Raw genomic sequence first — 13687 nt, 5'->3', positions numbered from 1 at the left:
TCATTGGCACTTTTCTAAAAGATATTATGTCATCCAGCATGTGATTTGGACATGTTTCTGCTGCTGAGTGCTATAGCCAGCTTCAGGGATTTGTCTGTTCGAGGACTGGGTTTTTTCTGTTAAGTCTGGTTAGAGTCAATGCTGCACAAATAATAATCACCATTATTTCACCGTGCTAATGTTGAAATATACATTCATTGGTAAAATATAATGTTTCTCAGTTCACCTGAACATTGTCTTTTTAAAAGAAAAAATACTTCTTTCCATATCCAGATGAGAGGTTAGTCTATCAAACATATGCTGTTCACTGTCCTCCCTTTCCCCCTCCAACTATTAATTGACTTTGATTATTGCCTTCTTGATTATTTCTGATTCCTACTGATTACTCAGCAACCCTCCTTCTGTTTCTAAATGAGTCAAGGTACCATCGATTCACATTATGAGAAGGAAATACAAGGTTCCGCTGCATATTTTCAAGCATATGAAATGACACTGCCTTTCTGAAATTCCTAGACATGATTCACTGTGAGATGGAAAGAAATAAAAAAATCCCCCGTGTCAGCACTGTCAGTAAAGCCTGTTTCACTCCATACTGTTGCTGAGATGCTCTTAGCATTTGTCAGGTTTTTCCTAATCTTTGAGTATCCTGCAAGTGTTATTTTCTGCTTAGTAATACAAAACAGTCACCGAACAGGTATCACATTTACCCCCTATTACAAGGATTCTAAGCATGACTCAGAGGATTTTCCAAGTGAAACAAACTTCCAGAAAGGGAGACACATGAAACATTACAAAGATCTGTGTTTTCAGGAAATTCCTATGTTCATTTGCATATGGAGGAAGAAACTGCCATGGAAAATCATCTGCTGGACAGCATCTTGGATGAGTCTTCAGGGAAAAGGGAACAATTTAGGCCTTGGCTTTTGTGGTTTTTCTCTACTTGGAAACAATTATTTTAGGTTAAATGTGTAATCAAAAATTGTGTAATGACTTGCGGTTTCATATAAACAGTGTCAGACACTGAAAATTATTTTATATTTCCACAGTCCACAATATGCACATGTAAGTTTTGTGGCACTGTAACTGAAGAATTTGTACTATAAAGATTGTTTATCCCTGTGACACAGAGCTTACAACTCAGCCCAAGAATGACTGTCAGACTGCAGAGCCTGTTATTAATGTGAGTTACAGGGTAGTAACACTTGCCTGGTGTCTCAGTCACCGCTTAGGCACAAGGAGCCTACACTGAACATTAGGGGAGGAGAAGTACAGTTTATTGCCTCAATACAGCTATCCACACGGCTTGCAGAAGGTAACAGAGAAGGTAACTATTACATTATTTCTTTTACTCATCGGATCTGTTTGTACTTCAAGCACTAGGCCCTGCCACAGATACATTTATAAGATTGGCCTTGATCTTTTGGCTTTGAACACCAAAAGGCAAATGCAGGATGCACAGGGTTTTTTTTCCTGTTTCACTGCAAGCATTTTCTGGAATGTATTGGTTGATGGGTTTCAGTCAAAACTGCTCAGCGTACAGTCAGTTACAGCATTAAGAAGAGAATGAAAGAGAATTATTAAATTCCAGATTCTGTTGTATATCTGTGCAATTCCAGTCAAATAGGAAGTAGATTTTCATGAAGGTAACAGGTCTGCACAGAGGTAACTTTTGGGTAGATTGGAGACTGTAGATGAAATTCTACAGGGCTTAAAAACCATGACCCTGTAAAGTTGTACACCTCCCACGAACAACCACAGGATGGTTTTTTAAGGAGCAAGAAAGCAAGTCACATAGAAAGGTCCGTGCTGGTGGACTGAGAAAACACAACTCCCAGTTATCAAGGACTCACCACCAATTAACACTCACCACCTAAAGACATGCCTTATATTGGTCATATCTATAGAAGTATTTGCATTGCTGCTCTGAAAATTCAAGACTTCTGCTTTCATTTTTCCAGGACATTGAAAAGGTGTAAGAGGGCATTTAATGCTTTCTTGGATAGACCCATAAAAGCAGAACGGAATAACCTACCAAAGCTTCTAACTTTGGTTTAGGTTTTCTAAAGTCAGGCAGTCCCCCAGCACATAAGAGGTTTCCATGCTAGAACCAAAACACACATTTGCCCTGTCAAAGCACAGAGCATAAGCTGGTGAGTATCCATTTTTGTTGAGCTGTTCTAGTGTTTTCAGTTACTTTATTTTCTACCATTCAGTGTGGACCTATGTATCCTTCAAAAACTTTTCTGCTATTTAGTTTTTGAAGCTTCCATTAGCTAGGAAGTTGTAGAAAACATGTCTTAGGAATATTACAGTACTGCCAGCTAATATGAACAACTCTATGCTCAAACCCCATTTTTGACAGGAAAAACAATTTTTTACTTAAACAGGGAAAAACTCATTACTTTAAACTCATTACTGGAACATTAAACGAAGAAATGTGTTTTACAGCAGTGTCACTAATACTTGTGTACACAGCACCAGCTATGAGTCCTGTGTGTGCCAACAGTTTGACAGCTATGGCACGAACAAGCCCTTTTCCTGTAGCGAACAAATGATAACTTGAACCTGCTTTTAAGAGTAATTCAGCTTTTCCTGAATGTAGCACATAAACTGTTAAATCTGTTCTATTTTAAAGAATGGCTGAATTACTCTACCACAGTCTTGTGGAACATATACGGCAAGCCTTGGGTCCCTTTGCTAAGGACAAAGGGACAGTGAATAAGCAGGAGGTTTGTGTGAACTGTAGAAAAGTTTTCAAAGAAACTTAACATTGTCCTTAACAATGCAAAGACTAACAATGGTGCAAGACTGTCTGCCTTTTTCTCCTCCTCTACTTCCTAAGCAACCTTTTATGTTCATGTTCAGGGTTGCATGAACTTACATTTTTCAAAATGAAAAGGAAACTGTTGTCCTTCCTACTTAAAGTTGTCTGTCAAGGTCCCAGGCCTGTTACAACCCTTAATAATCAATACACTAGAAAAAATAAAGTTGTCTTTTTCAAGTTCACATCAGTCTAGATTTCAAGTTGTTTACCTCAAAGTACTGAGTACCTAAGGAACAGAGTACTGACAATCCTCTGCGTGAGGGACTACAGTGGGCCACATACCACAAAAATAGTGTATACAACAACCACAGAGCTAAAGGGAAGCCACTCAGAGTCTCTGAAATAAACTCCCTTCAGAATGACCCCCATCACCCCATCTTTAAAGTTTTTGGTATGGCCTTAACACACTCATGAAGAAAAGAGATACATAAGATACAGTTATGCAGCAAGGACTAATGATGTCATGTGCAGCACTACTAATGAGTGCTGAAAACACTGACCAAACTAATATGATGCAGAAAAATCCATCCTAGCAGAAGCCGTACTAAACAGCTTTTCTTCCTGTTATATAATAATTATATATATATATTTGTATATATATTGTTATATATATATATTATCTATCTGTTTTATATATATTTTTATATATATATATACACATATTTATAAAATAATAATTTTCTTCCTGTAATCTCTTGTTTACTTTTTTTTTTCTATGAGCATGCAAAGCTCCTCAAGGCAGAGAACTTCTGCAGAACTAGCCACAGAAATGTACAAATACAGTTGTCGTTCAGTGGTTAACACACAAGTGACTTAATCACACCTACAAATACTGTTGAAAAAGTTTTCTCTGTGGCATTATCAGAATGAACACTGTACTTACAAATGTTTCAGGTTATCTGAATATATAATTCTTGGCTTTGTGTTTAAAGATAAAAGAACAATGAAATTATTTAGGTTTGAAAAGACTCTTAAGATCAGGTCGAGTCATAAACCTAACAGTGTCAAGTTCATCACTAAGACATGTACCCAACTACCTTCTACATGACATCTACATATCTTTTAAATACCTCCAAACAACTCAAACACTCTCTGGGCAGCTTGTTCCAATGCTTAGCAATGCTTTTCATGGAGCAATTTTCCCCAGTATTCAATCAAAACTCCTCCTAGCACAACATGGGGCTATTTTCTCTTGTCTGGTCGCTGACTACGTGAGAGTGGCAGCTGACCCTTGGTCTGGCTACAACCTCTCATCATGTGGCTGTAGAGAGAAATCCCCCTCTCAGACTCCTTTTCTCCAGACTAAACATGCCCAGCTCCCTCAGCCACTCCACATAAGACCTGTGCTCCAGACCCTTCACCAGCCTTGTTACCCTTTTCTGAAATCGCTCCAGCTCCTCAATGTCCTTCTTGTAGGGAGTGACCCAGAACTAGGCACAGGATTCAAGGTGGGACTCACCAGTGCCAAGTACAGAGGGAAGATCACTGCCTTCGTCCTGTTGGCCACATTATTTTTGGCATTTAGCTGCACAATGTTTTTTTGTCCATGTATTTTCTACATACATATTTGACTTTCTTAAAAAAATACTATGAAATACATTAGAACCTCATTTAAAAGCAACTAATAAGTTTTCTCCCTCCTAAAGTTTCTGCTTTTGTTCCATTTACATAATCTCTATGAATTTAGAAGACAAAAATTCTATTTGAAAGAGGATGGAGAAACTTTAAGATAGTATTGATGCTCCTGTCTGAAGCAAAAATCTTGTCCTAGGTTTAGGCCTTTTAAAAGTTCCCTAAGAGCCACACTAAGCAAGACTCCAGCCACTCAACAGTGAAATCAAATTGAGATTGCTGTTTAAACAAATTAGGATTAAATTATTTTATTTTCACCCTTCTATGATCACACTTCATTCTGATGATTGTTATCATATATCTGGTGCAGATGATGATACCCTGTAATCAGGGCATACATCTCTTCCCTTGGCCAGATTGTGTATAAAACATGTCCCAAAGTACCAGTGTTGTCCTCAGAAGATTGACCTTAAGGATGAAAATACATTTCTCAAAGTAGGGACTACCATGAATTTTCTACAATATTTTTGAGCTTAAACAACAACTTCAATTTGGCAAAAAAAAACATAAGCAAGAGGTAGTTACTTAAAAAAAATTATTCCTGTGAATCTTATTTTGTTTGTGCTCCAAACAATGAACCAGCAGAGTCATTATGATATGTAAATTCCTCTCCTACACACATTCTGCCTTGCAGCCTATGACGTAAAGTTTTTTTATAAGGTTTCACATAAGAAGCTATTCTTCTGCAGAATGCAGAATGCTCAGTTCACAAAAACCCACTTTCCAAGGTAAAACATGTTCAAGGCATCACATTTCTCACACTTTTTGAGGTGGGCACAAGCTCAACCCCAGCATGCCGACTTAAACATTGTAGATATCGGCTGTGCTGTGAAGGTGGCTAAAGAGAACAGGTCAAAAATTCAGTTAGGGGAGAAGCTGTGGTTGTGCCACTGCTGATTCTCTGAGAGACTAATTTAAGTAGTGTCCCACAACACATGTTCTGACAATGTGCTGGAAAGCTGAATTCCTCAAGAACAAGGGAGATGGCAGATATTGGACAGACCACCCCAGTTCCTACATGGGACACCACTTCTTGTGGGTGTTCTGTATTTTTTCTTCCCCCAAAAACAGCATCAGATTGAGCAGAGATCCTGAAACCTTTGCAGAGCCAGTTAATACATCCCTCTCCTCTCAAGTTTTCCCTCCACCACCATTCATGCCACCACTTAAGGTGACTTCCTTTTATTTTATTATTATTAATGGAGAACGGAGGAAGAAAGTCACTGAGACCTGCTCCTCAGTCTGTTAGCAAAAGTGTTTTTTAGCCCTTAATGACTACCATAATATTGAAAACATGTCACACAAGGCATCAGACTCCCAGTACATTCTCCAAATGAGACAGCATTCCCTCATACTAGAAGTGCAAAATCCTTCTCATGGAAAAGCAGAGAATACACTAATAGATTTGCACTTACTTTCTACTGTACATACTTTCTTCTATCATCAAAACTAGATTGCAGAATGGTTTAATTCATATGGCTAAGCCAGCAGTGGACCTTTATGTACCTCAAATGACACACAGAGCAACAGATCAAGGGGGTACACTGAGGAAGGCATGTCAGTGATATGGCTCCAGGACTAGACTACTAGTGTAGAATACTCCCAAGCTTCAGTCCCTATTATTGTATAAGTAGAATACCTAAACCAATCAAGGCATTTTAGATATCAGATGCAAATAGGGAATCAAATTCCTCCAAGATATAATCAGTCAGCAAGAAAGTAATGCAATGCTAAGAAGACCAGACAGCTAACTGCTAAACTGCATCACTCACCATCCAGATGGACTTAATGCAATTTTCATCAATCTTTTGTGATGATACTCTTGAAGCAAGCTAGGTTTGTGGGCTGGTTCAGATGCCAGCTTAGGTTACTTTGAATCACCTGTTAGATCCTGAACCACAGGGGCAGGAAAAACGTGCAAGGAGGAGAAAGCTCAGATATGTAATCTAGTAGTAAGATACCTACCTGATATTTTCCAAGCACATACATTTCAAGACACCAAACTCTCTGTGAGCATAGCTGTGCTGCTGCTGTAACATATGTATAAGCACAGAATTCATAAAGTTTAATAACTGGAAAAAAAGCTGTAGCCATAGAACAGTCTGTGTTTTGCAGAATTTTCTTTATTTCATTGACATAAATAATAATTCAAAGTTCCTGGCAGGTACATCCATATTGAAGGAGGGACGAACAAAGGGCTGCTCTTGTTTACCAGGGGCAAGCTGGTAAACCTTACAAAATAAAACCCTTCTATAGACCAAATTCATCAATAGTGTGACAGGTGCGAAGATCAAGCAGAAAGGTTGTTTTTGATTTTACATTCTTCTTCAGGCAGTAGACTACAGCCATATGCATTCAGCACTGGGTGACTGAATCACCAGGGAACAGCCAGCAATCTGACCCCTCCCTTTGGTCCTTGGCAAAGCTTTGTCTTAAAAAGCAGGAAACATACCAGCTATAGAGATTGTATATTTTTTATTGTAGAGTGGGTGGGCATGAAACAATGGCAGTTCCTAGATAGTGCAATTGCAACAGATGAAAAAAATGAACAAAAAGTGTATGCAGGAAATGTCAGCAAGCACCACTTTAACCACATTATGGACACTACCTCATACTTTGGAACAGCAATAAGACAGACATAACTGTAAGAAATGAAAACTGTTGAAAATTCTACAATAATAACTGTAGAAAATTCTACAATATTAGTAAGAAACCATAGAAAAATTTGAATCATGTCTACAAGGGCCCTCCAGAATCTTGATCTGCTTTTGTAGGTGCATTGTTGTGACCTACTGGGCTCCTTTCTTTGAAAGCAGTATCACACACATGCTCTGTGCAAAACCTGAAGCTGCTAGCTACCAAAATTTACTAGCAAACATGGAACAGCCAAAGTATTGATAAAGATAAATTAATTTTTCAGCTGAAGTCCTAGGCTTTAAATATGCTCAAAGTATTTTTATTTTGATCAGCCATAACTAAACTGTTTGATTACATTAGTAACTTTTTAAATCCTCCTATACAAGAACTTTCATAGCTTGAAAGTGATTTTGTACTTCCTTTAAATGTCAAACTGTGTTTTCTTAAACTGCTTAATCTGGTCTTAATAAATTTAGTTCTTTTAGTTCCTTACACAGCCTGGCAGTGCTGAAATTGGAATTAAGAATCACAGAATATTTAAGGCTAGTACTGATTTCGGGAAGTCTGCATCCCATCAGATCAGGTTGCTCAGGGTTTTATTCTGCCTGGTCTTGAAAACCCTGAAGGATGGAGATGGTACAACCTTTGTTCTCTTTCACCTGCTTTATTTTCTTCATGGGGAAAAAAATAATCATTATGTCAAGTCAGAAAAAAAGTCAATTTTCTGTTAATTTCAGCAACATATTCTGTTTGACCATCTTCTCATTTCACTCTGTGGACCTGATGAAGAAATCATGTCGTGATGTTCCTTGGCCTGTGTTATGCTGGTGTTCAGATTAGAATAAGTGACATAATGGCCTGTGGCCTTTAATTTCTCCGTATTTTTCCCAGTTACTCTTACAACAGAAAAAGCCTCATCATTCCCTTCACTGAAAAGTGAATGAAATCCCAACAAGATATAACTACTCCCATTTTAAGGCTGCAATTAGTAGAGGAAAGAACTTAAAGAAAATTAATTTATCATATTTGGGAATCAGGATTTAAAGGGAGCACAGAAAAACAGAATTCTTCTGTGAGAATTCTTTCTTAGCTCCTTTTTTGAGGTTGCCAAAACTCATATGGTGAAAGCTGACACAGTTCAACAAAAACTGCATCTTTTCCCAGGATCTACTGCTTTCCACTCCAAATTATTTCTTCAGACTGTTTACCAAAAGCTGAGAAATATATTGCTTGAAAAGTGTTAAACAGTGAGACTAGTAGGTGCCCTAAAGAGTAACTAGTATTTACCAAAGAATTTACTCTAAAGCTAAATAAACCACAAGTACATTACAAAAATTAATTTTGGGGATGGACAGCTTCACTGTAGCGACCGAGCAGGCACGCAGACTCTCCTCTGTTCTATTACTGCATTCCCACCCACTGAGGACGGAGACAGATCTCTGTGTGGTTAACTACAGAGCTTGTTTCCAGAGCTGTCAGCCTCTTACATGCTATAAATCCACTTGAATAGATAAAGAAATTGGTAACAATGGAAATAATACAAAAACAGTCCTTCAAGTTTTGCTATACAAAGAAGTGGTCTTGATATTCAGCACCGGCTTTTATCACCTGCACAAAATTCTTGACGGTTCTTCTTTTTACATGCAAACAGCTCCCTGCAAGTGGAAGAGTGGTGGAAGGATGAGGCTCTTTACCAGAAAACAAATAAACCAGAAGGACAGGGGAAAGCAGAAAGGAAATACCAGACAACAGGATGACTGGTAAGAGGCCAGAGGTCACTGTGCCAGTATAAACACTGACAAGGTTAAATATAACATTTATAACAATTTATAACTCAATTGCATTTGTGGTGGTTTTTTTTGTTTGTTTGTTTCTTTGTTTGTTTGTTTGTTTTGGGGGGGTTGTGGGTTTTTTTTTTTTTTTTTTTTTTTTTCTTGAACCGCAGAGGAAAACCACCACCACAAAATTAAGATCCCACCAAACCTGGCTATCCCTACTCTGAAATTATTTTCCTTGAAACTAACTCCTCAGTGAAAGCTGCACTTAATTACAGTTCTTGAAATCCCTCTTTAGATAGCTTGCACGAGACATGCTAAATGAAAAAGGAGAAGTTTAATAGGATTAAGCTGAGAAAAGTGTGTTCAGGTTTCTGTGAACAGCACTTACTAATCCAGCTCTGGATCCTCATTAAACTTATTTGCTAATGAGAAAGTCAGCCCAAATACCATCCATTGGACACCTTTTTTTTTTCCAGAACTATTATCTTTAGACTAGAAAGATTCAAAGCAATGAAGCAATCTCTAATTTACAGGCACTCAACACTTTAAAATTGTTGTCCTATTAGTAAGGTCATACAAACTGTTTGTTTGCTGAGTATATCATATTTCAAGATTTATTTCAGCTGCGGTGAAGAATGAACAATTGTCATATTCATCACCATTAATTTATATGAATGAAAATAGAGAATTTAATTAGTACTATGCCTATGGTGCATAGGCTAACCAAAAGGCTGTTGCAGAACAGGTAGGAACAAACAGTACGTAACAATGCCAATACTTGGCATTGTTTTTACAAAAGCAAGAGCATAGCAGTCACAGAACAAGGTTCCCTCTCTGATCACTTGTGAAATGCAGAACAGGTAACAATACACATGCTCAGTGACTGCATTTCATTCAACAGCTTTATAAGCAGTATAGGTTAACAGGTAGTATCACATCCAAATATGGCACTGATATGAAAATCAATCAAAAAGATTCTTTTGAAAGGCAACTTACCCCAGGAACAGATCCAAACTTCCCTTTGAATGTTTTGAGTCCCTAAGTAGAGACTTGCTCACATAAGAGATACCCAGAACACCAAATTCAACACAGCATATATCTGTCCCTGAATTGAAAGATCTAAAGATCTCCTAAGCAATTTTATCAACAGTTTCATATCAAAATTGATAAATCAAAAATATAATGAGAAGTATGCAGGGGGCCAGCATGGTATCTGCAACAAAGGATGAAGAGGAAGCAAGAAAGAAACAGGGGTACAAGTGCTGATGTAATAATGCTCTAAAGGTATTTATAAAATCTCTTTAAGGGACTGTCCAATCATCTCAGTCTGTCATATGAATATGGCATAGTCCAATGCAAGTAGACTTGTCCCTTTCCTTTGGAAATCAATTCAGAGTGAGACAAAGATTTTTATGAACATTGGGCTTCCCTGTTTTGACTTTTATCAGAGTCCAGCCCTCTTTTAGAGACCAGATGTCTTTCCCCTTCTTCAGTTGCTTCATGTTTGATTTAATTGACAACAGCAGAAGCTGCTGGGAGAAGCAGACTGAGAGTAATTACTGATGTTATTCTTAGCTTACAATAGGTAAACCATCAGGACAAAAGTTCCTTCAGAAGTGTTTTACAACAAATATAATGGTGGAGCATCTAGGGCTGAATGCTTGTGTGTTAATTAGCTGGTTCAGTAAAACCCATCAGCACACCAGTTGTGCTACTTGCTCCCCATATCTGCTGGCAAACAACACTTTCTGCATACACAAACAACACAAAAACAGAACAATATTGGAATACTCCAAGGCAGAAACTTGGTATAACAAAAGACTGCAGAAATACCAGTGGAAGCAAAATCACCTATTTCTCTGCACCTTCAAACAATCTTCAACTCTAAAAACCATTGGCCCTGAAGAAACAGAAAGCAACCAATGCTTGAGAAATCAAATCCATTTTTCACTACGCAAAATATATGATATGCTGCTTCTGATATCATCCTTCTTCTTACCGTCTTGTCAAAGTTCAGACTAAAAATGTAATTAATACATCCTTTCTACCTATTAGAGTAGAACAGAAAAGTGATAGAAACTATGAAACAAACCACAGGTTTGTCCAGATAAATAGCCATCAAGTCCAAGTGCAAGGTATTTCAAAGGTCTGGAAACACTGATAGACTCAGTCTCTTGATGCATGATCTACCACTTAGTTACAGGCCCTACCTGCCTATGAACTCCAAAATATTGGGCTGAACTTATCTAAACATATGGCACTCTCTGTTTGTTACTCATCTGGGCCAACCAATATACAACAAATTACGTTTCTTACAGAAAGCGCCCAGCTTTTCCATTGGAAAGCAGTAAATCAGGATCCATTACTTAAAACTGCTAAAAATCATGCAAGTACATTTCTAAAGCATAACTTGTTTGTTGTTGCATGGAGCCACAGCTGCATTGTATAGTGTAGACAGCACAAATATTTATTTATGCTGTCTACGCAATGCACTCTTCCACTTTCAGCAAGGATACTTCAACCTGCTTGTGCCACTCTTCAGAGAGAATGTTATAAAAGGAAATTTGTGAAGTTGTTAACAGCTCTCTCTTCTAGGCTGTCTGCTTAAATAATAACAATGCTTATTAGTTATATGTAGTACTGAAAACAATACTTTGGAGAATAATTCACTTGACAACTTGTGAGTTTTGGATGAGAAATCAAGAGAGGGTGGGAGGGCTAAGTTCACTGCATTCTTGATTCTCCACTGTCTTGTACACACTATGAGAGCAGTGACTAGTTTTGCTTTCCATCCATTCTGTATCTGTCTAAGTAGCTGGACAAAGTGCAAAGCCATACAAATCTGATTAGTTTTCAAGAAGGTATTAATGCAATGCTGATCACCCTCAGTGATTAACCTGAGAGGTTCATCAGGGACAAACACTTAAGGCTAACAAACACTACCATACCTAGAAACCACTGTTAACATTTCATATACTGCATACTATTTCTGATCCCTCCTCCTTCCCACCTGCTGTTCAACAGCTTTCATGTCCCTAAATATGTGGGAAGAGAACATGCTTAGTACAAGAGTGTAAGAAACAAGAAAGGCAGTTTATGCTTCAGGACTTCTTCCTTACACTTACCTACTCTTGTAGGAAATATATCCTCATTGTTGATTTGCACCTCGATCCAGTCCATGAGAAGATTCATATATTGGGGTGCTGGCAATGCTGTGGGCTTCTTGTACTTCAAGTCATCCTGCCACCGGTACTCATACTTGGGGCCTCCAGACATCACTGGGCAGGTCCTCTCCGTGCAGAACTCACAGATAGTTCCATAAATGAGGTTGATTCTGTTGAAGAAGTCGACAACATGAACAGCCACCCAGTCATTCTGGTCTTCTCCACTGGGCAACTGCACAGCTGCTTTCAAGTCCACGCCTGAGTTGAGAGTTGCTTGCGCTCGTTTGTGAAGTTCAAACCTCTGGGTTCCAGGTTCAAATTTGCGTTTTGGGCGGAAAGTCTTATCCTTATTAAAGACTTGCTTGAGTGCTATGGACATGTCTGTTAATCTTCTGCACTGCAGTAGCTGGCAGGAAAGCACGTCTGAGATTTAATGCAAATATCTGAAAACAGCTGCTCTCTATCACAGGCTCTCCAGGCCCCGCTCTTTTTCCAGAGAAGCTTGTATCAACTTCAGAGAAATTTATTAGCTCTTCCTCTTGAAAGCCTCCCTGAAAGGCTTCATTTCCCTAAGGATACAGAAACAATACACATCAATGGCAAACTCAAGTCTGGCCCCGTCAGTTTGCTACTGTTTTACCAGAATTTTCCTGCAATTATAAGATGAAAAATAATATGTAACATGCTAGCCTTAAAAACCGCCCAACTCCTAACCACAAGATTTAATTTTCTTAAGAAGCGACTCATTTTTTTAAGTATTAAGGAATTAACTTCTCTGCTCTTTTTAAATACCTACCCAAATAAAGGCTCTTAAGTTATAAAAATGAGAATTCAATAAATCTTGTATGATCTTCAAATTTTAAAACCAACTTTTTCACTTTGCTACATTTTTACAGCCACTGCATAACATTCAAAACCTGCATATAAGTTCAGTAGAAAAAAAACTATGTGACAATTTAGAATTTTTATCTAACTGTTCCTGGTGGTACCAATGGGGCCTCTAAGCATTAGCCATAGCTTTGGCACCATCTCTGTGGCAAAAAGAAATCAGCAAGAAAAACTTATCCATATTTGTTCTCTGTTTTAAGTTATTGAGGTTCTCACTTTTGCAAACCACATAGTACCAAATAAGAAGGATAACTATGGTATTGCACAAAAATAATTCCCGCTTCCCACAAAATTGTATGGAGATCGTTACTTTTATTGACCCACCTTCAGAAATTCAGTAGTGGACTTAGATTTCTATTGCATCGTGTAGAACTATTAGCAATTGTGAAGCCACCGCTTTCTTATAGCTCTATTTATCCCTAGGGGAATACTTGGCATTGTTCTTACAAAAGCAAGAGCATAGAGTTTGCGTTCCTCCATCTAACCTAAGCTGGCAGTGTAATGGTTTCAACAGTGAGCCTGACTGAACAAATAAATTACTGCACTAGAGCTTTTTTACTCTCATATATGTACATTAAAAAGAGTATATTATCGCCAAATGTATACACTTAGGAATGACAGGATAGATAGGTGCTGCTTCAATTAGACTTTTCTTTTAGTACTAAAGATTTTGTGAGTAATTATAGAGAATAAACATTTCATTCTGTGCAATATTTAAATTAAATAACACAATATATTTCACACCTGCACAGCAATACAAAAAT

General features: G+C 37.9%; 1 protein-coding gene across 1 annotated transcript in view; it reads right to left on the bottom strand.

Moving 5' to 3' along the window:
* MOB3B (MOB kinase activator 3B) overlaps positions 1-12559 on the bottom strand; it is a 48090-nt gene extending 35531 nt beyond the window's left edge. The window contains exon 1 of the mRNA XM_041401123.1: positions 11997-12559. Within this exon, the coding sequence (XP_041257057.1) occupies positions 11997-12414 (418 nt within the window). The 5' untranslated portion in view covers positions 12415-12559. The remainder of the gene's footprint in view (positions 1-11996) is intronic.
* Between the last annotated feature and the right edge of the window lie 1128 nt (positions 12560-13687).

Source organism: Onychostruthus taczanowskii, unplaced genomic scaffold (genome assembly GCF_017590055.1).
Source record: "Onychostruthus taczanowskii isolate IOZ18803 unplaced genomic scaffold, ASM1759005v1 scaffold185, whole genome shotgun sequence".
Classification (NCBI taxonomy): domain Eukaryota; kingdom Metazoa; phylum Chordata; class Aves; order Passeriformes; family Passeridae; genus Onychostruthus; species Onychostruthus taczanowskii.
The sequence above is the reverse complement of the archived record's forward strand: the minus strand, read 5'-3'. Positions and strand labels throughout refer to the sequence as shown.